This window comes from Nicotiana tomentosiformis, chromosome 6, assembly GCF_000390325.3.
Source record: "Nicotiana tomentosiformis chromosome 6, ASM39032v3, whole genome shotgun sequence".
Classification (NCBI taxonomy): domain Eukaryota; kingdom Viridiplantae; phylum Streptophyta; class Magnoliopsida; order Solanales; family Solanaceae; genus Nicotiana; species Nicotiana tomentosiformis.
The window spans coordinates 124,123,992-124,148,627 of record NC_090817.1 but is presented as its reverse complement, the minus strand read 5'-3'; the positions used below and the strand labels follow the sequence as shown (position 1 = coordinate 124,148,627).

Here is a 24,636-nt window from a genome sequence, read left to right as displayed (position 1 = left end):
TTTACTAAACCTCGTAAACTCAAGTAAGGTGGAGAAAACGGCAATCCAAGAGACTCATCAATAAAATCAGTAACAGTTTTCCCATTTGTACACCTTTCAGTAGCTCCTCCATTGAAATTTATACCATAATGCTTGAAATCAGCCTTAGCAAAAGTTGGCAAAAGATTATTATTGCCACTGTCAAATAATGAATCCCCAAAAACATATAATGCTGGTGCCAGTATAACGGAGGTTCATCCGGATTTAGGAGGGTCGGATAGTATAACGGAGGTTAAATGTAGACAATATTCTAAAGTAGAGGGTATATTTGGCCCTTTTCCCAAGAAGAAATGTCATTCCACAAAGCGTTAATGGTTATCTATACAAATCATTCAGTTGCTACTATAGGAGGAAGGATATATGAGAATCATGCATGAAACTTTTATACTTCCCAAAATGCTGCTTAAGTATAATAATGTAGAGTATATACAGTTGAACTTATTCAGACAAAAGTTGCAACAAATTGTTTTCCATATCAGACGGAACAAAGAGGTGTTGAAGTACTGGCTTACCATCTTTAATAAGTAGGAGGTGTATTGGATATAAGAACTTGGAGACTGTCACATCCAGTGTTTTCTTCAATTTCTGTTTTAATATCCATAGCTGAAACCACAATAGAGTCCGGACAGTCAAACAGTTCAATTAGTCGAAAGGTTGGAATATCCACAAAGCTGGGAGGTATCTCCTTGAAGTAGTAACAATTTCTTAGAACTAGCTTCTCAAGCATGGGAAAAGATGCATCTGAAGCATTCCATACTACCATCCTCACAGCTAATAGTGACAAGTATTTGAGTGCAGGGAACTCGACATTTCTCACGTCCCAACAGTACTCTACATTCCCCAACGGAAATCCTATCTCTAATCTAAGACTCTCAAGCCTCTGCAATCTTGCAATGTTTGAAACCATTTCTTCCGTCAAGAAACAACCGCCAATGCACAAATGCCTGAGATTTGACGGCAAGACAAAGTAGCTCTCCCATCCAACTGAATTCCAGAATCCCTTAGGGCTTATAACCAGATCAAGAGATTGAAGGTGAGCATGAACTTCCGGTATGGGAAACAAAGGACAACTAGGTACATCAGCAATAATGCGGAGGCTGAGTTCTTCAAGATTGGGGAACCACCACCAGAACCTTGGATTTTTCTCATCCAGACGTATACGACAAGAGAGGAAGGTCTTCAAGTTCTCTAGCATAGTTGTTGAAGATTCTTCAAAAATTGCTCCATCATTGTCTTCCCATACACTGGTCAATCTGTTTATATTCACATGCCTTAGCTTCATCATTTTCCAGATAGCTGCAGGCGATGTCCTTAGAAATTGAACTGAATCAACCACTAGAGTCTGAAGCTCATGTAGATGTGATATCCACTTGAAATCAAATTCTTCGACAAAAATCTCAAGGTACCTCAAGTGAGTTAGCGATTGTACTGATGTAGCCCAAGAACTTGGCAACTCCACTTTCATCAAATTCAACACCCGAACAAGTCTTAGTTTAACAAGTAATGGTAAAGGATTTGATCTGTTCCATGTGTTGAATTTTGGATGAGCAATGAACTCCAAAGACCTAGGACATTCACCAAAACACTTTGTGTACTTGGACTCGAGCATTGGAATCTCATCCAACATATATGCAGAATGATCTAATTGATTAACAAGATCATCATGAATATAAATGCATAACCGTGATTCTTGGGGATACAAATGTTGATCATATGGATTGTATGGCACTGTGAGCTGCATAAACTTTTCTTCTGCAAGTTTTCTCAAGCAAAATTCACGCACTACATCATGAAGTGTGCAGCATTCTATGTCACCATTAATTCTCCTTCTAGAGACCATTACAAGGCTTCTCTTAAGTAGATCGTTCAAGCAAAATCTTGATGCTTCCTCCATGTTCTCTGTGTCAACATTCACTACAAACTCTTCAGCCATCCACAACTTCAGCAAATCATGCACTGGAATTTTATGGTCTTCTGGAAACAATCCCATGTAAAGAAGGCAAGGCTTTAAGTGGTCTTCTAAATGCTCATAACTTGATTGTATTACCTTCATGCTCTGCTCTCCTAAAACATGAGAACGTAAGTCATTGGCAAACTCCAGCCACAAGGATGCCTCCCTTTCCGTTTTCACTATAATTCCAGCAATCAACACAATGACAAGAGGCAATCCCTTACAATGTTTGGCAACTTTTAACCCTGCTTCCCGTAGATCCAGGGGACAACTCTCTCCTTGAAATACTCTTTTCTGCAATAATTCCCAACTCTCTTCCAGTGTTAGAAATCTAAGAGAATAAGGATCACTGTGGTGTTGAAGATGCTTAGCCACTTCTTCAATTCGAGTTGTTACTATTACTCTGCTTCCATCCTCACCTTTAGGGAAACATAATCCCAGGACTTCCCACACCTCAACTTTCCATATATCATCTAAGACAATGAGGTATCTCCTGCCTTTTAGAGTCTTCTGCAACTTGTCAGCTATGTCGAAGTCCTCTTTGATTTTCCACTCCTTATTTGTAGCTTGTTCAAGAATATCAACCAACAACGTCCTCATGTTATATGTTTGTGAAACAGTACACCATGCTTGAACATCAAAGTGATTAATGATAGAGGTATTGTTGTACACTTTTCTTGCCAATGTTGTTTTACCAAGTCCGGCCATTCCAAAGATTGAGATAACGTCGAGCTCCTTTGATCCTCCGGTCAATTTCTTCATTACATATTCTGCATCTTTCGCAAATCCCACAACTTCATCATCAATTGATGGAAAACTACGTTGGGTAGAAGGCATTGCATGAGCTTGAGATCTTTTTTCACACGTCTCAACAACCTCCATGTCAATTGGCTTGCTGTCTTTCAGGATTGCCTTTGAGTTAATAGCTCTGTCAGCTTCAAGCCTTCAATAAAGAGCAATGAAACAAGATCAACAATCTTCATAATTTAGAGAAAAACCCAAATTACATATTACATATAAAAAGAAAAGTAGTGCTACATGTAAAGTCTTTTGTGTCTAAGTTAAAGGCCACCAAGATATAATCAAGACGAATAAAAGGAGGAGTAAACCTTCTGTCCAAAACCTTGAACTCTATTGGATGGTTTCAGTTACTGGATGTATTCCAGGCCCCCCTGTGTGAGGTTTTTTTTCTGTTTATTTTTATTTTTTCCGTTTACTAGTAATACTTAATACATTTCTCTCCATCTTAGGATGGAGCCTGGAGGTGTGTATTAAACATACGCCAATATAAGGAAGTAAATATTTAATAATTTTGCAAAAAAAACATTTTAAAGACCTGCAATTTAGCATGAAATTTCCCAGCAAAAAAACTCTGCCTAACTTTTGCTAGTCAATGAAATTTCATTTTATCACAAAATAAAAAGATGAATAAGACAGAAGAAACAGAATATGATTTGGAAGAGTTATGGTCGAAGATTGGGAACTAAGGAAATATTGGAAACAGAATACTTGAAACACGATAGGACACAAATGAAACATAAACAGATTTTCGATTTATTAGTTTTCAATAACAACAACGAACAACTTGTCAGAATAAAAACGAACACTAGCTTCTCATAAAGTAAGAACAAAATTGAAAAGTTTTAAATCATTTGAAGAAATTCACATTTAAGGGCATGTTTGGAAAGCCACATTGGAATTGGATTTGGGCTTAAACAAAAAAAAAAAAAAAAAAAAAAATTATGAAGTAGTGCAAAACATGTACTTATCTGTTATCCCCAAAATTTTCGTGATGTATTTCAAATTTTCAGTTATCCTAGCAATTCAATGCAAATACATTCAAAGTAATGCTCTTTCTGCAGAAATTAAATGCAGCTTCTTCTTTAGTGCTGGTAATACTATAACAGAAATTAGAAGCAGTTACTAGGGAAAGATCCAAAACTAAATTTTGGTAGATCTAGTTAAAAGATTCCATTGTCATTTTCAGTATGATTTGCAAGGTTTATGCCCTTCCTGTTAAGAAAAATGACTTACGTTCAGAAAAACTTTCGCCAATAGCAAATGTAACAGTGGTCGTTGATTAGCTAATATTGGACTTTCTGATATTATCCTTTTTCCCCCAACTTATTAACCATTGTTAAGATCGGGTGGGTGAACTTTGGAAAGAAAAGAATTAAACTCATAATAACAGCAATATAAGAAGACAAAATGTGAAATATGCTACAAAAGACCAGAAGATAAATGTCAAAGTAATCTCACCTTTCGTTAGATTGAGAATGGAAACAGAGAGATAAATTGCTACAAGGTTGCTTATTTTGATGGTTTTGGGCTACAGAAATCGAAATTCAGAGAGAATAGGATGGGCTTCAACGTTGAAGAGTGAAGTAGTTGGTGGAATTTTTAACTAATAATCCTTTTCTTTTTAGTGCGTGCGAAAGAATATTTATTCATTTTGAAACAATTTATGTTTATACAAAAATTTATAGTCACAAAAAATAAGTGATTTATTTTATAAGATTAAAAATTTTCTTCCTTTTCTTGACGTCTGTACCCATTTGAAACGGAGGAAATATATAATAAGTAAAGCTTTATGGTACGACGAAGGATAATATTGTAAATGTCAATTGCTTTATGGGGCTATTACCGTAAATATATACTATTACTTTTTTGGGACCACTATAGTAAAATTACTGACGTGTAGACTTCTCCAACTTGAAAGTTGAAACACAATTTGGTCTTTCTTTGGGTTCTGAATCTGAAGAAATACATTGCTATAAGTCCTATTATTTTCCTCTCTGACTTTTGATCATGGTAGTATAGTACTATAATGAATTATGCACGGTGATTCTAACTTTCTTTTTCATTTTGATCGCACACGCTCATACTTTCATCATCTGATTAAGAAATAAAAAATTTCCATCCAAGTGCACTTTTGATTATGTATTGTGTTAAAGTTCTTTAATCTAGAAGGAAATCTACAAATATATTATTTGAGCACCTATGATTTAAAAATTCTGGATCCACCACTTCGTGCCGGAAGGAAATCAAAATGAGAATTATCATTTTGCGGGAGAATTAAGTGACATATTTCTAACTGTGAGTTTCTCCAAAGATGCTAAGGCTCTGTGTTAATTCTTTTTAGTACAATGTGGTAAAAAGTGACTTATACGTCTGCTCCGAATTAAAGAAATTTTTCGTTTTTTCAAGAACACTTCCTCTTTTTCTTTTTATTTTTTCTTAATTCATTGGGAACAATTTTTCTGGGTTGTCCCATTAGCTTTAGTTATACGTGTTTGTTGCTTTAATTCATGGTCAAAATTGCAACAACAAAGTATTTGTCTTATTGTTTTTAAAACTTTTTGAACTATTTGTCCTATTAAATTATCAATTTTTCATTACATTCTGCACTGACCACTGTTTTTTCCTTATTCAGTTTAATAAAGAATCTTCTACCAAGAGAGAGTTTTTGTTATATGTTTTGAGAAATATGTATTGTTTGAAGTTAGTCTCATGGAGCTCAACATTCTTGTCTTGTTCTGGTTGATTGCATTGTTTTGTAGGTCAGAAAACTTCTTAATAAAGGCTCAGTGCAAATGTGATTGAAGCGAGCTCCAAGTGCTGGGTGTGACTCCACTTCGTCTGTTGCTTAGAATAATCATTGGTTCAGATAAGTGCCTATATTGATGCACAAACTAAAGGTGCTGGGCACAAGTACATGTATTAAACTTTATGCTTCAGTGTATGTAAATATCATGAAACTTTATTATGTTGAATGGAAGTAAATGGTACTATGAAACTTTTATATGCATTATGAAAGTAACTTGTTGGTATTAATTTTTAATAATCTTGTAGCTGAACAAATAATACGAACAACTCTGTCGGCATATGCCGGTGCCACCAGCCATCTAGTATATCAATAAGTAAACAAGTACTCCGTTTCTTTCAATTTTGATCACACATCTCGTTTATCCAGAATCAAATTGTATGAAGTTTAACTAATATTATTTTTTATTATATTAATATGAGAAATATTGTAACTTATAATATTTTTTATATAATTTTTTAATATCTAAATATTAATTTTAAATACTCATTTTGCTCCAAAGCTTAGTCAAATTGACTCTAAATAAGTCAAATGGTCATCTAAATTGAAATAGAAACAGTAAAATACATGTATGTACCCACATGAACATGATATGCGACTTAAGTGGAATATAAAATTCAAATTTTCTCTCAAAAAGAAAATATTAGGATTACTCTGTATTCGTCATTTAAGATCAACACAATGGCATGTGCATTTGTACTCCATATCAAAAATATAAAGATCAATTAAATTTATTGATTATATGCTAGTTGCTAATTTAATACAAGCATTTAATTTAATTACACAAATTTTAACGATGATGACAAAAGGAGAATAAGAATTTCAAGGTATCCACCTTGAGAATTGTGAAAGAATAAACCACAAAAAAAGAAGAAAAAAATACTTAATTACCAGACATGTCCATTTCCAATGGCTGGACCTAATTTTAGAAAGAAAAAAAAAAGGAAAAAATAACAAGACACATGTGTGATTCTACTGGCTAAATTTTAGAGAGAAAAAAATAACAAGATGTACATGGGATTCGAATCTGACTTCACTGGTGAAGATACATTCAATAACCATGCACTATAGGACTTTTGAGCTTGAGTGCATATATATATATATATATATATATATATATATATATATATATATATATATATATATATAATTTTAAAAAAATATAATATTATTATACGGAATCGGCTCAGCTCCAGTAGTGTTAGCTCCCGTATATGTCAATAGCCCTTGTGATGAATGCCACGTGGACAAAGAACTTTTAAAAGACTAGATTTATTTAGTAACTATTTTTATTTATTTTATTAAATGGGTAATATTTTTTTAACCAAAAAAGTAGGATAATTCTATTTCTATACCTACTCCACTCTTCTCCACCGCCACCCAGGTGACCCAGCACTTGGCTTTCTTTTTTTTTTCAACAATGGAATATACACACACTGCTCTTCAAAATCCCAAAATAGAAAAGAAAAAAAAAAGAGCTTCACTTTCGCTTTGTTTCGATCAAGAACAATAAAAAAGGTAATCCGGTACACTAAGCTTCCGCTATGCGCAGCAGGGTCCATAAAAGGGTCAAACCACAAGGGTCTATTGTACGCAGTCTGACATTGCATTTATGCAAGAGACTATTTTCACGGCTCAAACTCGTGATCTCCTGATCACGTCGCAACAACTTTACCAGTTACGTCGAGACTCCCCTTCTCGAGCAAGAGCAATCAAAATCATTTTTTTTTCTTTTTTCACATTACTAATATTTTCTAGCTAGTGTTTTCACCTAAATTCAAGAAATTTTAATTTACTGGAGCTTAAAGAACACACCCATTTGTTTTTCCTTAGATCTGATGAGAATGAGCTGATCTTTTCTCTATTTAATATATATTGATTGGTGTGTATTTTGGAGATTCTATGGAGAAGTGTAATGTTTGTTTGTCATGGAAATACAGCGGAGACTAGAGAGATGGAAAAATACAAAATGCAAGAGGGGGAATACTTGTTTTGTTATATTTTGGCTAAAATATTATCTTTTAATTAATGAAAAAACGAACCTCGCCTTTAAAAATTCTTTTGTCCACGTGGCATTCATCAAGAGGATTATTGGCAAATACAGGAGCTAGCGTTACTGGAGCAGAATTTATCCCTTATTATACATAGTTTAGGGTGAAAAGCATAAATTCACGTAAATCATAATTCTCCCTGTAAATACGCCTCTAGCGGCAAATTGAGATTGAAGGAGACAAAAGCAAAAAGATAAAAATAAACAAAAAGTAAGGCATTTGACGCTCTGGAAGGAGAGTGTATATTACACATTTCGTGTCATATCAACAATTTATGCTCAATAGACACAATTTACTTCTGAGTTCAGGTATTTAATAGGTACAATTTTTAGTTAAGATGTCTAAATTAAAAGGTCGGACAAATTTAAGGGGTGGTCTAACTTCAACTAATAAAGAACTCCTCACATTCAGGGGTGGCGGTCAAGCAACTAAAGAAGGCTTTAGGCCCCCAAATTTTGAGGGCCCCAAATTTTTTTTTTGTTTTTCTACTTGTATTTGTATTGAAACTCCGACTAATCTAGATTCGTATCGCGTAAAACTTAGTAAAAGAGAGAACACGTTTTAACAAAAATAATTTAACCACTGGACTCGAACCCAATATATTTAATTAAGGTAAGTTGGATCAAATACATCTCACAACAATCTTTAGAGGCAGGGTCTAAATATATTGGGTATGTTAAAATAAAAAATAAAATATTTTATAAAAATTCAAGATAACTTTTAATTCAGTAGTGATGTAACTGTTTGAGCAAAAAATGTAGAAAGAGAATCACTCCCCCTAAACCCTTGTAGCGAATATAAAACTTTTCATTATATAAATTTTACGAGTGACATCATTAGTGAGGTATCTATATGAATTTGGTTCTAATATCTAAGATCAACAATATCTTAAGAGAGACTAAATTATTTATAAAAGAAACTATTAACAACTGATGTTAGGCCAAAATTTTATATTTTTAGCACATTACTCGTCCTATATTTTGTTGGTTTAAGTGAGTTATTGTGCGACAATTGCGCTAAATTGTGTTGTTCTATGTCTAGAAACATCGGAATGAATCATCGATGTTATGATAAAAAAAAAATTCCTTCTTAAAGGCCCCAAATTAAAAATTGGCTTTAGGCTACCAATCTTCTTGGGCCGCCCCTGCTCACATCTCTCATGTTGGTCAAGTGATATGTAAAAAAGAAAATTAAATTAACTTGGAATAGCCACCAAAAAATGGTTTTCCTTGCAAAATTTTTATGGGTGCCAACGACTGGTTTAGAGTTAAAGAAATTGTTAATGGTGCTTGAATAATAATATTATGGTAAGACTTGGTTTAAACAATAATTTAGAATAATTCTCAACTTAAAACATAATTTATTCTAGATCTAAATTTAAGAAAAGATAGAACTTGAATATGTATACTCGCCACATGAATCATTTCATTACAAAGTTGACTTTGAGTACTATAACCTAAGTCATTAAAAAATATATAAATCGTCCCTTAAGTTGGGTGTTAGCTGAAATAGTCCCTATTTTATGAGACGCATATTTGGTCCGATAGAAGTGGGGGGTGGGGGGAGTGTATGTTGCCGTTGCAGATGTCAAAACATTTACTTTGGCAAATAGATGTGGTATTCTGGTTTAATTCTGTGCGAGGAAATAATAGAGATGGTAAATTGTTTCATAATTTATAATAGAAAAAATTATATCGAGCAGCTAACTTACAAGGGCGATTCCATAAAATTAGCGGCCTAAAGCCAAATTTTAATAAGATGTCTTATACTTTTTTATTAGTACATATACAAAAATATATGTAAAAAAATTAATCTTGCCATTTTTTTCATACTTGTTGTTTATAGTATATATTCTTAAATGACATAAAGTCCTTAACTTCACATAGTAATATTATTATTTATATTAGAAAAGGGTGATTTAAATAAATGAGATGTTAGACATGTATTTGCAATATAGTACCTTTGATATTATTGTAAAAATATATTTACTAATAAGAAGATTTAAGTAGTTTAATTCAGAGTCTTAAAAATATTTTTATTGTTAAAGAGTAGACATCTTTCTTTCTTTTTTACATTTTTTTTGTATTTTTTTATTTTTTTCTCTAAATATTAATATTGTCTAACTTGAAATAAAATTATAAACTCCATTATTAAAAAAATTGGGGACCTAAATCAAGGCTTTACTAGTCTTCTGCTAGAGCCACTTGCCCACCCCTCATATTTTCAATCAAATTTGTAGAGTGTCAATTAAGATAAGACAACAATGGCAAGAACATTAAAGGGAGTGAGTGTGTCATTCAGTTACCAAATGTGAATGAAACTGGTTGAACAGTACGTTCATGGTGGGGCAGTGATCTGTAAATAATTGTTGATCATCAATGAGGGTCAACTCAACAGAACTGGTGGCCTAAAATTAAAATATATTAAAAAGACCTTGAAACTTCTTTTATCAAATCCATATAATATTGAGACACAAAAAAACCTACATGACTTTGATCTAGTGTTGAGAGCGCAACTCCTGATGTATGGGTTAGGCGCACGTTATATGATATTGAATTCTTCCTTTAAGTGAAAATGGTAAAGGGGTGAGCTCATTGTCCATCGGGGTTTGAACCTTGCGACATTTGTCTTGTGGATTTCTTAGTTAAAAAAGATGAGACACAAAAGAACTCGATTTCTGGTGTATGGATCAATCAAATGTGACAGAAAGGAATAGTTAATCTAAAGAATTTGAGTTAAAATTAGAAAGTAAAATCTTGAGAAACATGAAAAAAAGACTATACATAGAGGAAGAAAAATAGAATTGATGAGAAGGTATATATATTATTTAATTCAGTGAGAGAAAAAAAATTATCCTATTAACTCACTCAATCTTACCTCTATCAAATTTTAAAAATTATTAAAATTTTGAAATCTTTTATGAAATATTATATAAATGTAAATTATAATATATATATTTGGAGGCCTAAGGCAAGGGCAATTATAAAATATATATTTGGAGGCCTAAGGCAAGAGCTTTCTCTTCTCTTACCCTAGAGCCGCCCTTGCTAACTCATAATGTAGCTTAACTTTGCGCGCCTCTTTTTATACCCTAACATGTAAGAAAATAATTTAAAGACCCCTCACTTTAAATTGGTTTTTTTTCCTTCTTTTTTTGTGCGTGTGTTGTGGGGGGGGGGGGGCAAAGCGGCACTCAACTGATATGATGAGGCAGAACATCTTCCTTCTTTAAAGGGATAGATTTTCACCCATCCTAATACATACCTTAGACAGCCAAACTTATATGTGAAGTTCTAAACCACTCCTAGCAATTGATCAGCCAAGGAGAAGGAAAATAAAAAGGATCTTTGCTAATAAAGAATGATTTAGCAAATTACAAATAAAGGAAAATATATAACTTTCTTCATTTAATTTTATGTGAAGGTGTTTAACTAGTCACGATATTTAAGAGAAAAAAAACTTTTAAAACTTATATTAAACTTGTTATGATATTTTTGTGACTATAAAATTGAGTTATTGAGGGTGAAATGAGAAGTTTAAAGTTAGATTATTTTTAAGTTAATATAAAAGAGTGTTATTCTTTTTTTAACAGATTAAATGAAATAGTGTCATATAAAATGAAACACAAGTAGTGAAAACACCTATTGCGGGTAAGTCTATATATATAAAATATGCAGTAATAATAATTAGAAGTACAATATATATATTTTGACACTTAGAAGTACAATAGAAGGAATAGAAAAGTCACACTCGCAAAATGATATTACATAGTTCCTTCTTTAACATCGACTTTGGTTAATTTTATACTAACTCTATCTGGTACCATTAAAATGGTGAGATGCTTAACCTACCATTGACTCAGATTAGGATAACAAATAATCATCACTATAAACCTGTCAAAACTAGTTAACAGATTCTATGTAATTATAACAAAATTTAACATTTGAAGTTAGGAGAATATAATATGTGACATTAACTTCCTAATATATATTTTTGACTGACTTGCAACCTTGCATTGCAGAAAATTCAACTTGGCCTGATTTTCTTCAGCACAGAAATAGCTTCTTGTAACTTTTGAGTAGAGTAAGAGTAGCCTGACAACATTGGTTCAACTATACTATTTCTGATCCATCCTCTGAATAAATTACAAAGGAATTAGTTCCCCTCTACAACACTATCCATATTCCATAACAAACTACTGAGATTCAGTTCTCTAGATATTAAACAATAAATGGATTTACATTGTAAACAGAGACATGTAACTAGGAACAAGCAAATTCTTCAAACTATACAAAGCAAATTACCCACCCTAAAAGGTATAATATGTCACTTACTCGATAACGAACATTAACTTCAAGGTTTCAGAACTTTTTCCTCGGGGGAAATGGAAAGAACCTTTACTGCTGAAATGGACAATAGATATATCTCCTCTTAGGCCCTGTACAAATGTGGATTTCATGTGCAGAAAACTGAAATTACATAAGAATCCTTCCGCCAGAAGAGAAGGAATCAGTTGTTTTTGGTCCTCGTCTTGTCTTGACGTGCTTTCCTAACTGCTTCTTGAATTTGTCTCTCATGTTCCTTTAACATATCTTCCATACTTCCTCCTGCTGGCACTAGTGGTCCAGATAGGATTCTTCTACTTCTCTTTGGCACATAAACCTGAAACAAGGTGGCAAGACAAACTCAAGAAAGCTCAAAAAGAGGAGGAAATGCTCAAAATATCAAAAAGCACATGCAAAAAACAAGAAGTTAGTTATCAAATCAATTTTTTCTCAAATAATCTAAAGCTAACTTTTCAGCTCATGAACAGCAAGTGGATCCTGGACGACTTAATCAGTAGGCCTAAGGACATCTTATACCTCTGTGTGTGTGTTGTATGTTGTGTGGGATCAGTTAGTATTTTTTATTTAACTACAGGAAATGAATCAATTTCTTCTAAAAGAACCTAAGCTGATACCGCCTGGCTAAACTGTCTAAACGGATCATTGACGACTTGATTATTAGACCTGGGGACCTCTTGCACGTGTGTGTTTGTCTGTTAGATCAGTTGACTGATGTTTGAATAGTCAGTAAGGAAACAAATAACTCTGGGTTTAAAAGCATGCTAAGATAATTGGAACTTGTTGATCTTAGGATCACACCGTGGAATCCCCAAAAGATGACCTATCATCTCTCCTTGAACGAATGCTTGAAAACTCTCCTGCAGCTCGAGGCTTGTGAGAACCCTGCCTTAGAAGCTCTACACCATGTTGGGAAGCGGCATATGCTCGTTCAGTGATTGCACTTGAATCCTCCTTTACTTTGTTTGACCACGTGTAACCAGCTGTATTAGGATGGATCACTGAATTAGAATGAGCGAGTCTGTTCCTGTATCTCAGTATTGGTGGCTCTATCGAGAAACCAGTTCCATTGTCCTCGAGAGGATTGTATTTCACACTGATGCTTTTGCTAGGCTGTCCCTGCAATTATTTGCATTAGCCATTTGTGAAACAACAGGAATCTTGAGCAAGAAAATTTAAAGATTCAGTAAACGTCTTGGAAAAATCAAACCTGTTTGTGAGCATTGAATTCTGTTGTTAGTTTTTCCTTTGATTGTCTCGGCGACTTCTTTGTTGATTCGCCTCCATGTCCTTTTATGGTCTTAGCCTTTCGCCTGGGATTAAGGGGTATAATGTAATTGTGAGACTATATGAAGGAGCAGCAATGTTTGGTTATAAGAAAGCTGCACTTTCTTTGGAGAACATGATAGTAAAAAGTATATAGGCCAAAGCTTGGGAACAAAGTTACATGTCTCTCTTAATTTTGGTCAAGTAGGAATCAGTACTTCAACCCCTAAAGGCTTGCTTCCGCTCTTTCTATTGGTAGAGTTGTTTAATTATTACTCCTACTTAGTCATTTCATACTCCAGGCAGCCCGAGAAAAACCCATTTCTAATGCAGAAGGTTGACATCAAAATTGGGTTTGTATTATTTTGTTAAACTGTCACTAATCCCTCACATTATTAATTTTAAACAACATGTGTTAGAGCATTATACTGTAGAAATATAAAAGGCTAGAGATAAAAGTATTGAGAAAAAATAAGCGACAACTTTAAATTAAAATGAGTAGCATAAGATTAAAGGAAGTAGTACTAAATACTAATATATTACTGCAATGAGGGGTCAATGCTAATATTAAGAAGGAGAGGGATCAAAGTAAAATTATTGTTGGATTTGGAAGCATAACCGAGCAGTAAAAATGAATATATGCAACCAGTATGGAATACCTTCTTGCTTCGTGATCTCGAACCTTAGCATCATATTCCTTGCTTGGAGGATATTTTGGTAGAGTATATGGATCACAAGGTAGGGGCTTTGTTTTGAAGAACTGAAAAGTGAAACCAAAGAAGAAAGATGTAAAGCATTTCTATTGGTAGTGAAATTTGTAGGAGACCAGCAACTTATTCTAATAGATAGAACAATGATAACCAAAAATGAAAACAAAACAAAGGAGCTGCCTCATATTAATATCAATGGTTGGCAGGCCACATAAGGTCATTGCAAATGGCATAGCTTTTCGAACAAACATTGTGGTTATGAATCATTTTTCTAATGAAATTTCTTCTAAGAACGTAATTATAGACGCTTAACAAAAGAGTTGATCAGATGAAGTTGTGATAAGCTTTTCTCTTTAATTTTTCACATCAAACAACAAAGGCAAGCCACATAAGGTTATCGCGAAATGCATTGCTTGACAACAAACAATGACGTATTTGGACAAATTTTGAGTGAATTTATACTCTCCTAAGCTCTTCACTGAAGGATTGTCCACGTTCTCAAGTGGAAACAAATCTTCTAATGAAATTGCGCCTATGAAAATGAAAAAAGATCATATCCAATTAATAATAGATGCATCACTGGACAAAAAGAATTGATCGGACAGATACTAAAAGCAATTTTAATATCAAAAGTTGGAAATACTTTTTTAGAGTCTTCACAGCAGATTAGAAAATTCTACTTTCCAGTAGTTTGTCAACTAATCATACCACTTGACACACATGCAGCAAGCCTCCTATCAGGATATAAGGAATGTAGACCTCCTATCAGGATATAAGGAATGTAGATCACTATATTGAGCAAACGAATTATATAAGCTGCCTAAGTTCTTCACACTATACTGCTGAAAGAGTTAGCTTCTGCAGATCAGTGATAATCTATTTGGCGGTATAACTGCTTTTGAGAACAAAGACATAGTTCAGCAAAGGAGAGACAAGTTTGACATTACCTCACTATTGAGTGCAGAAGAAGCAGTGCCACGCTTTTCTGGTTCTATTGAAAGTAGGACGTCAACAAGGGCCAAAGCTGACGGAGGAAAGTCCTTGAATGTATCAGCTATACAGCGCTTGTATGGGTTCTGTGGCTTAAAACTAGTAGCATGTGGAAGTTTTGATTTCCTCCAATACTCTTCAGAAGGTGAACCACAAAGTTTGAAAATCTTATGCATTTGCTCCACCTAGTAATTGTTTCAACTCTCTCAGTTAGTAAATGCATGAAGAAACACGTGCTAATTCGTCAGAGATGAACAAATGTTACAAAATCGCTAGGGGATTGATAGTTCTACATTGCTTGCAGATAGTTAATGTAATAGGATAAGACACAAATAAACCCCCATCGTAATCCCTATGCTCTACCTATTTAGTGGAAGGAGTGAATCAAAACCCTGAAATGGGAGTACCTCTGTTCTTCCTGGCATGATAGGCTTTCCAGCAAATAATTCAGCAAGGATGCAGCCAGCACTCCACATATCAATGGCCACTCCATATTCTGTTGCACCAAGCAAAAGCTCAGGGCCCCTATACCACAGAGTTACAACACGGCTTGTTAATGGCTGCTTTTGGTTGGGCTCAAAGGTCGTTGCCAGACCAAAGTCTCCGATCTTTAGAACACCATTATCACCAATTAGAAGATTTGAACCCTTAATGTCTCGATGAAGTACACCCCTACTATGACAGTGTTCAAGTCCACGAAGCATTTGTTGTGTATAACATTTTATCTGAAATACAATTGAATGCGTGCAACATAAGAACATGGACACTACTTAGTAACAAAAATGCACCAACCTAAATTGCGCCTGGTGGTGGAGAGAACTCCATTTAGAATGTTCCTTTTTTATTTTTCAACTTGTGCAAACATCATTCACACCAAAAGAGGAAGAAGTACCTGTGGTTCAGTGAATTTGATCCCAGGTGCTGCTGCAAGGCCAGCAAGATCGTGCTCCATGTATTCAAAAACGAGATATAAGCTGCCTGAAATCCTAGATGTGACCAAAGCCTCAAGTTTCATAACATTTGGGTGGTCCAATCTACGCAAAATAAAAATCTCTCTTGCCATAAAGCGAACACTTTCCGGATCCATATTGACAAATTTTACTTTCTTCATTGCAACAATTTTATTGGTTTTAAGGTCACGGGCCTTGTAAACATTACTATATGTTCCTTGACCAATCTGCATTGGAAAATAAACATTAAGTCTATTACAGTTCCAAAAACTGATCAAAATCTAATAAGTTAATGGCGTAGACATATTATTGATGAAACATATTTTAGTTATGTTGCTGAAATCATCACATATATTATGATTTACAGAAGTAGAACCGAAAATGCATTTTTCCGTATTTAGAAATTAAAAGTTTTCAAAGAAGGAAAAGAAATTTGCTATGACTAGGGCAAACTTTGATGCCACTTCCGTGAATACATATTGTCTTGTGATATTGGATTGGCACATCGAGACCCTGCATAACAACATGAAATATCTAGAAAATTGGTTCTTAAAACACTCAAGAGGACAAGGAAACAGGGGTATGAGAAACAATATTGCATACATTACAAGGTTGTTTCTATCAAAATGTAATCTTCCTTAGGTGGATATTTTAGACTGCGGAAATTGGACAAACTATAGATTCAAAAGTCGTGTGCCATGTGAAAAGTAAAAAGTCAGTGAGTTAAGCTTATAAGCAGTAAAGGTAGCAAACATTTGATGGAAGAATGAGCAATTTAAAGATACTTTAGAACTGACTTTGTTCAATTTTTCAAATGATTCTGCACTTCGAGGAACCCACCCTTGAATTGCTTCTTGTGCAACCGAACTTAGCCATAACGGCCAACCTGCAGCACTCAGTTCTCCCTTTGCACTATGAGGCATGCTTACAACCCAAGACTTTGATCGTTGCAGTCCAATATCCATCGTTAATTGTCTCTTAAGACGGCCTTCCTTAGGCCTCTTTGCACTCCTAGTTTTCTCATTACCATCAACTTCTACTGCAGGTACAGAAACAACATTGGTTTCTGATGTCACATTGAGTTTTGAGTTCATAGGTTTTTCAATCTTAGGATTAACTATTTCTTTAATCTCCTCTCTAACTGATGGAGCTACCAACTGTACAGAGGATTTATCAACTTGTATTTCTTTTTCTTTTTCATGTTCAACAACATAATCATCTGTAGAAGAACCCTTTGAACAAATGCAGCTCATAAGTCTGCAACAATATATTCTGTTAAACAGATGCATTTAAACACCAGATAATCAGCCACCAAAGACCCAAGCTTTCCGCATCAGTAGTATCATATTCAGCAAACCAAATTGACATTTCATAGCAGATTCTTGATTTTCCAGTTTTCTATTTCCATGTTACCAAACAAAACATATGCCTCAAGATCACAATGTTCCAAAGAATCCAAAATTTCAAGAATGCCAACAACAAAAGAAAAATAAGAGATTAAAAAGAAATGAAAACCAATTTCCAGAACCTCAGGACATATATGTCCTTTCCAAAATTAGTACATTAGAAAGTTAAAAACCCAGACCAGAAATCCAGCATTGCAGCCAAACACAAAATTCAAGATTCCAGCATATGCAGATATACAGAAAGACACAGAATTTATAATAAATATGTATGTAGATTGCTATGCTAGGTTGGATTAATGCAGGAACGCTGGTCAAGGGGTACCTAATGTGGGTATGGATTCTGGGCTTCAAAAAAAAAAAATAGAAAATTCAACTGTTTTATTACATGCCATTATTTTCATTATCAAGAAAATTTTAAATTTTATCATAAAATAAGAAAAAGATTTCATTTTTACCTTAATATTCTGAATATTCGAGATTATTATTCAAGAAATAATAGAGTTATCCATAGTCTTGGGAACACCTAAAAATATGTATAGCCATAGGTTATTAAGGTATTTTTAGGAAATATATAATAGGTAATGTATCCCTTGTTAATGAAAGGATATGGGAGAAAACGTGGTAAAAGTATGTTATGTTGGTATTTTATTTTTTTAAGTGATTGATATAAGGTAAAAGTTTAATTGATTTTAAAGTACTAAATATTAGGATTGTCTACCTAGTTTAAATAAGGAAGGATTTAATACATAAAATATAGTAATTAATTTTCAAGTCCTAAATATTAGTAAATAAAAGAAGATAAGTGGAGTACCTTCTTTTTTCCTTGTTTGAGCTTTTGCTTCACCTTTGGTCTCTTTCTGTGATTCTGCATTTCCATTTTTGTATAGAAATTGAAATATACATTAGCAGTTGCAGAAAGAGGCACCATTTGAATTAGCTGTGCAACTCGTAGACATGCACTGCAGTATAACACTAGAGCTGGAATTTTCCTTTATGTCACGTGAAGTACATCTAGCTGCAAAAAAGTGGCTTTATTTATTTTATTTAAAAAAAAAAAAAAAAAAACAGATTTTGCTAGCTGAACTTTATTCAAAAATTGGTTGACCAACCCAAATATTCAAACACATACTCGTTACCATTAAAAATTTACCTATTACTATTTGGGAAATCACACAAAAATTTCTTTGATTATTCTTTTTTGTAAATAATTTTGAAATATTTTAAATTTTTAACTATTGTGACTTGTAGTACTTTTTATATAGTTTTTAATATATAAATTTTATTTCAAAAAATTTAAATAATTTTTGTTTAATTCACACCAAAAATTAATCAACTTGACCCTCGTACTCCAAAAAAGTTCAAACAAATTGAAATAGGATGCGAAATATGATTTACATGCATTCTAAGAGCCTGTTTGGCCAAGCTTCTGCGAGGCCAAAAGTATTTTTTTTTTGGAAAAATTAAGGTGTTCGGTCAAAGATAAAAAGTATTTTTGAGGAGTAGTAGATGCAGTTTTTGTGCTTTTGGGAAGAAGTTACAAACTCTAACTTCTTTCAAGAAGCAAAAGTAGAGGTAAAAAATTAATTTATTCAAGATAAAAATAACCTTATAATAAATTTATGTTTTCCAAATTATCCTTCATTAATTTAATCTTTTTCTTTCCTTTTCTTTTTCTCTCTTTTTTATTTCACTCATATTTTTATTCTCTTTCTCCTATTCTTAAGAGTAGGTTTTAAATTTATATTGATAATGTATTTTTAACATATTTAAAGTATCATATAAACAATAATACCAAATACTCAATGTTATTGCTGTGGAATAACTATATTTTAATTGATTGAAATTTTTAATTTATATTTTTACTTTACGTTTGATATTTTAGTTGAATTATTAATACTAATTGCAAACTAAATCTTTATTGTCTTTTTTCGTAATTTAATATTTAAAAGTACTTTTTGAAAAAATTAGCCAAACAAAATGAGCTTGCAAAAAGCACTACTCAAATGAATTGGCCAAATGCAAACTGTTATTTTGCAACAAAAAAAAAATCAAAAATCACTTTTGAACAAAAATACTTTTCAAAATAATATTAAAATAGTCGGGGATATGTGGTCAGTTACTTTTAAATTGCTTTTTGGAAATGCAACTTATAAATTTCTTTTCTGACATTTACTGTATAAATCCGCCAACATAAATCTCAAGTCTTATATCGGAATAGTACATTCCTAATGCTAATAACAAAACAAACATAAATCAGCAAAATAAAACGGTAAAGACTGTAACGCCCATGATGATGGAGGGCAGGCCGATGAGAGCGGATGAAGCAGGATTGACAAGCTTTTAGGCTGGCAAGCTTCTAAAAAAGGTGTTCATATGTAATTTTAGGCAAATTCCATATTAAAATAGGAGAAGCAAGTGAAGAGTTTTATAAGGCACAACACAAGTTCACATGGTACGCGCGCGTCTGGGGCTCGATGTGACATTGTCCAAAAGATAAATCCGTGCAGACCTAAGTCCAAAGCGAACAATAGGTGTCATGATTTGAGTATTGACAACTATATGTGATGCCCGTGATAAAGAACAGACCGATGAGAGCGGGCCAAGCATGACTGGTAGGCTTCTAGGCTGGTAAGTATTCACATGTCAATTTAGGCGAATCCCATATCGAAATAGGAGAGGAAAGCGAAGAGCTTTATAAGGCACAACACAACTTCACATGGTACTCGTAGTTTTAGAGATCGGAGTGGCGTAACCTGAAAGACAAACCCGTAAGGACCTAGGTCTAAAACGGACAATATGTGTCATGGACTTGGATCGTGACAATTTATCTAAAAAAAAAAAAAAAAAGCAGGAAGCTAACAATTGACAATTTAATTTATAATAATTTTTGTGAATTAACGTAAAGCGTGCTCCCTCCATTATAATTTATGTTACAAAATACGAATTTGCACAAAGTTAAATGAGCAACTACTTTTTAGCCTATTTCAAGTGACAACATATACTCAGACAGCATTCAAGTAGAGATAACCACAGGTCTGATATCATGCAATAACTTCCAAAAACAACTCCTTATAGCACCTCGTACCACGTGTTCAAACACCTCTTACTCCATGCATGTATTCCTCAATTAATGTTTATCTTCCCTACACTAAATGTTAAACTATCCAAAACACCAAGAAGAAAACCATAGCCTTTTCTCATTTTCTCTTTCATCTTCTTCTTGACCTGATCAAAAAAAGAAAGAGAATGGATTTGGTGAATTCAGTGCTGAATTTTGTGGTACCACCAGCAAGTTTGGTGATGCTGGCGTTTGCATGGCCAGCTTTGACATTCATAAACACGTGTGAATGGCTCTACAACTCTTTCTTTGGTGAAGATATGGAGGACAAGGTTGTCATCATCACTGGTGCTTCTTCTGGAATTGGAGAGGTAAAAACTCATTTAAAGGACTCTCATCCTTTTTGTGACTTGGAATTGTTAATTTCTGTGTCAGTTTCATTTCCTTCTTACCAATAGATAGTACAATTCTTAAGTTGACAAAAAAGTGCAGCCGTGCAGTGCACGAAGCATCTCGCATTCACATAGCGATGGGAAGGCCTTCCCCACCCAAAGGATAGTGTGTGACGTAGGAAGCCTATTCTGACACGGTTCGAGCACGTGATCTACAGGAAGATTTTACCTTTGCTTCAAGACTCCCCTTAGTACACTTCTTAAGTTATTTTTGAAATTTAAGTCTTTTAAGTTAACAATTGGAATTGAAGAAATCCCAAAATTAAAGAACAAGAAGAAGAGGGAGGAAGACACTCTTTGCCTGTCAAATGGACTTTGTTAAGGTACTTGGATACTTGCATTCTGTACCAGAAACAGGGGTCAATTGTGAGTAATTTACATTTACTTTGTCATAACATGAAGACAAACTACCTTTCTAGTTTATAAAATTACTTGTAACCACATTAACTAATGATACTTACTTAATTACCTCTTAAAATCACTTTAGCTGAAACTTCACCTTAGCACTAAGGGCCTCCTTCAATTTCTATTGTATAAAATTACTTAAATTCCCTTACTAAATCACCTTTAGCTTAGCTTGTTATAATCACAAGCTACTGTTTCACCTTTAACTTAAATTATAGCTACTGATTCGGCCGAACCCAGTAGTTTTGGCTTAAAACCCTATATTTGTGTTAAAACGTCATAAAATATGTGTAAATAATCTATTCAGAACCTAGTAAACAGAAAAAATTATGGTCCGGAACCCATAAACTAAAAGTCAAAGTTCCGCCTGACAAGACATGTTAAAACGTATTATGTGATGCCATTCACCTTGTCAGCTTTTTGTAACTACGAAAATCTCCATATCTAGCTTATAAACATTCTTTAAATGTACCTCCAATTCTAGCTTATAGGATTTCTTTAAACTGCTTTATGTGATTATATTTTTAACTTACCAAATATCATTTTCACAAATTTCAATTATATAGGTTATAATTTGAAAATTTTGGTTCTTTACCTAGAAGATGCATCAGCATATACATTTAGGGGGAGCATTAACTATTTATGTGACTGCATAAAGACTTAGTATGCGTTTGGACATAAAAGTTGTAAGTTCTGAAAAAAAAATAGTATTTGGAGTTAGAGTTGAAAAATGGTATTTGGAATTTGAAATTATGTTTGGACATGCATTTCATTGTAAGTGGGGGAAAAAGTTTTTTTTCGAAAAATCTCCAAAAACTTACAAAATTCCATGGACAAACACATTTTTGAAAAACAATTCTGAAAAAAGGAAAAAAGAATATGTGGACAAATGGGTCCTTAATTTGCCGTCCGGTGTTAAAGCTGCAAGCGTGCTAGTCTTCTGTTCTTCTTCTTGTACTACTACTTTCTTGTGCATGAACACTATTGGACAAGTTACTGATTCTTTGATTTTTTTCTGTAATATTAGCAAATAGCATATGAATATGCAAAGAGGAAAGCCCATCTAGTTCTGGTTGCACGAAGAGAAAACAGACTCTGGGGAATCAGTGAGAATGCCAGGGGACTAGGTGCAAAAAGTGTCCTCACAACAGCTGCAGATGTTGTTAAGGAAGCTGATTGTAGGAGATTTATCACAGAGACTGTAAATCTATACGGGCGTGGTAAGTACTTCTCATTTCATGCAAAAGAGACCCATCTCCAAGTTTATGTTCCTTTTGTTTGCATTATGCAAATTGGTCAACCGGAAAGCAAAATAAGGATGGATATAGTACCTTGTATACAGGGGCGGAGCTAGGGTGTCGGCTACATGTTCGGCCGAACATGTAGCTTTGGTTACAACCGTGTATTTGTCTTTAAAAATTTCTTGAATATGTATAAATTATTAATTTAGAACTTAGTAACTTAAAAGAATTATAATCCCAAACCCATGAGCTTCAAATCTTGGCTCCGCTTCTGTTTGTATAGCTTGGCATGTTTCAATCGTGGAGAATAGCACCTAGTAACCAAACAGTTGTCTGAATTTTTTTTTTGACAACAATCTCCTTTCATTTCCCTATTTTCAGTGGATCATCTTGTAAATACAGCAAGTTTGGGTCATACTTTCTACCTGGAAGAAGCCACAGATACAAATGTCTTTCCCATTTTGATGGTATGTGAAGCTTTTGCAAGAGATCATCCACGATTTTCTCTTTTAGTTTTGATGCAGTTATGTTGGTATAGCGATTTTTCCCAAGTTTGTTGCTACACTCAGGGATACACCTTTTTCATTTATCTTCGAATATGTTTCCAATTTTATAGAATTCTGAATATTGTCCATTTTTCAGGATATCAACTTTTGGGGAAACGTATATCCTACCTATGTAGCTCTACCTTACCTGCGGCAAAACAAGGGCCGAGTCATTGTGAATGCTTCAGTAGAGAGTTGGTTACCCTTGCCAAGGATGAGCCTATATTCTGTTAGTAATTCTAACCATTGCTATTTATTCTTCAAAACTGAATTTGTCTAGTTTGAGAACTGAATTACTCGAGATTTCTTCATCTTCCTCCTATTCCCATCTTCCCTAAGAGATCCTTTTTTATATTTCCCCTGAGAGATTATAATACTTTTATCACATCTTCTTTTTGTAAAATAGGCAGCAAAAGCAGCACTTGTAAATTTTTATGAGACGTTGAGATTCGAGGTGAACGGTGACGTAGGGGTCACAATAGCAACACACGGATGGATTGGGACTGAAATGACAGGGGGAAGATTCATGCTAGAGGAAGGTGCTGAGATGCAGTGGAAGGAAGAAAGAGAAGTAAGTCTCTCTTTTCCGAGAAATGGCATTCCTTGCCGGAGATTGCTTAGTAGTATTTTCTCGCTAAATTCTCTGTCTAAGAAGCACGCAAACATTGTTTTAAGGAACAAAAACATATAGCAGCCTTCTCCAAAGACCTGTCTTCCAAGTGCTCAGGGTGGAGTAGGTTTAAGTATTATACCGTCTGTGCGTGAAAGCTGAACAATCCGAAAATTTATAACTAGCCGTAGTTTCAAGGAAATTTGAGCATTATTGAACTGAGAAGTTAGCTCTTCACAGGGTTAATGCTATTAAGAGTCGAGCAAGATCATATAACTACATTTGTCTTTATCATTTATCACGGATTTCATTACCTTTATTTTCTGATATTCGTGGGAACTTTTGGTAATATTTTATCTCCACGCAATTAAAGTTGATATATGCATTCTCGTGTAAGGTTCATGCATCGGGAAGTTCAGTGGAGGACTTTGCAAAGTTGATTGTGTCAGGGGCATGCCGAGGAGATCCATATGTGAAATATCCGAGTTGGCACGACATTTTCCTTCTCTATAGAGTATTCACACCAAATGTTCTTCAGTGGACATTTCGGATGTTGCTTGCAGACCAAGGTGCACGGAGGACTTCCTTCATTGGCACGGGAAGGCCTCTCGCTGAGTCAACCTCTCCTCGCAGACAGCCTCTTGCTGAGTCAACCTCTCCTCGCAGACAGCCTCTTCTCGAGCCAACCTCTTCTCCCCGGAGACGAGTGGGGCCTGTTCCGGTTCAGCAGCAGATTGAATGAAGAAAGCAGAACGAGTCATTACTTTAATTTTACAGTGATTGTGTTTGAGGGTGTTTTTTTAGTCAAGACATTGTGGATATCATTGTAAGAGTTCACAAGATACAACCAATACTCGGCTCAATAAACGGATGTACTTGGCTTGTTTAAGAATGTTCGGACTTGGTTGTGAAAAAGTTTTCGTAAAGTTCCTTCGGGATGTTATGTATGGTTAGCCTGTGAATTGTTAGGCAGGGGACTAAGTTATTTTTTTCATTGCCTCTTCCACATTGACAT

At 34.2% G+C, this 24,636-nt stretch overlaps 3 protein-coding genes across 5 annotated transcripts; 1 reads left to right on the top strand and 2 right to left on the bottom strand.

Moving 5' to 3' along the window:
- Positions 1-291: 291 nt before the first annotated feature.
- LOC104113519 (putative late blight resistance protein homolog R1C-3) lies at positions 292-4,421 on the bottom strand. 2 transcript variants are annotated; one of them, XM_070177769.1, is made up of 3 exons: positions 4,250-4,421; positions 2,444-2,933; positions 292-2,404 (listed from the first exon to the last, which is right to left on the bottom strand). In XM_070177769.1, the coding sequence occupies exons 2-3, from the start codon at positions 2,870-2,872 to the stop codon at positions 557-559; spliced, it is 2,277 nt and encodes a 758-aa protein (XP_070033870.1). In that variant the 5' UTR covers positions 2,873-2,933; positions 4,250-4,421; the 3' UTR covers positions 292-556. The 2 variants fall into 2 exon arrangements, with proteins under 2 accessions (XP_070033870.1, XP_009622003.1); XM_009623708.4 differs by having other exon boundaries at positions 292-2,933.
- A 7,314-nt stretch (positions 4,422-11,735) lies between these two features.
- LOC104113521 (probable serine/threonine-protein kinase At1g54610) lies at positions 11,736-17,682 on the bottom strand. Of its 2 annotated transcripts, none has more exons than XM_070177768.1 (8): positions 16,702-17,682; positions 15,847-16,131; positions 15,362-15,679; positions 14,912-15,139; positions 13,914-14,014; positions 13,199-13,301; positions 12,790-13,101; positions 11,736-12,307 (listed from the first exon to the last, which is right to left on the bottom strand). In XM_070177768.1, exons 1-8 carry the CDS (start codon positions 17,191-17,193, stop codon positions 12,155-12,157), a joined length of 1,992 nt encoding a protein of 663 aa, XP_070033869.1. In that variant the 5' UTR covers positions 17,194-17,682; the 3' UTR covers positions 11,736-12,154. The 2 variants fall into 2 exon arrangements, with proteins under 2 accessions (XP_070033869.1, XP_009622006.1); XM_009623711.4 differs by having other exon boundaries at positions 12,790-13,107; positions 16,702-17,681.
- Positions 17,683-20,428: 2,746 nt separating this feature from the next.
- LOC104113522 (11-beta-hydroxysteroid dehydrogenase B) lies at positions 20,429-24,615 on the top strand. Its single transcript, XM_009623715.4, has 6 exons — positions 20,429-20,739; positions 22,253-22,445; positions 22,848-22,933; positions 23,109-23,240; positions 23,418-23,582; positions 24,019-24,615. The coding sequence occupies exons 1-6, from the start codon at positions 20,557-20,559 to the stop codon at positions 24,361-24,363; spliced, it is 1,104 nt and encodes a 367-aa protein (XP_009622010.1). The 5' UTR covers positions 20,429-20,556; the 3' UTR covers positions 24,364-24,615.
- Positions 24,616-24,636: the final 21 nt, after the last annotated feature.

Excerpts from the sequence above, each read along its gene's own strand:
- LOC104113519 (XM_009623708.4), bottom strand. The coding sequence starts at position 2,872 with ATGGAGGTTGTTGAGACGTGTGAAAAAAGATCTCAAGCTCATGCAATG.
- LOC104113521 (XM_009623711.4), bottom strand. The coding sequence starts at position 17,193 with ATGCATCTGTTTAACAGAATATATTGTTGCAGACTTATGAGCTGCATT. Across the intron at positions 16,132-16,701 it reads CATTTGAAAAATTGAACAAA|ATTGGTCAAGGAACATATAG; the intron begins GTCAGTTCTAAA and ends TTTCCAATGCAG. Across the intron at positions 12,308-12,789 it reads CATCTTTTGGGGATTCCACG|GTTTATGTGCCAAAGAGAAG; the intron begins GTGTGATCCTAA and ends ACCTTGTTTCAG.
- LOC104113522 (XM_009623715.4), top strand. The coding sequence starts at position 20,557 with ATGGATTTGGTGAATTCAGTGCTGAATTTTGTGGTACCACCAGCAAGT. Across the intron at positions 20,740-22,252 it reads CTTCTTCTGGAATTGGAGAG|CAAATAGCATATGAATATGC; the intron begins GTAAAAACTCAT and ends CTGTAATATTAG. Across the intron at positions 23,241-23,417 it reads CAAGGATGAGCCTATATTCT|GCAGCAAAAGCAGCACTTGT; the intron begins GTTAGTAATTCT and ends TTTGTAAAATAG.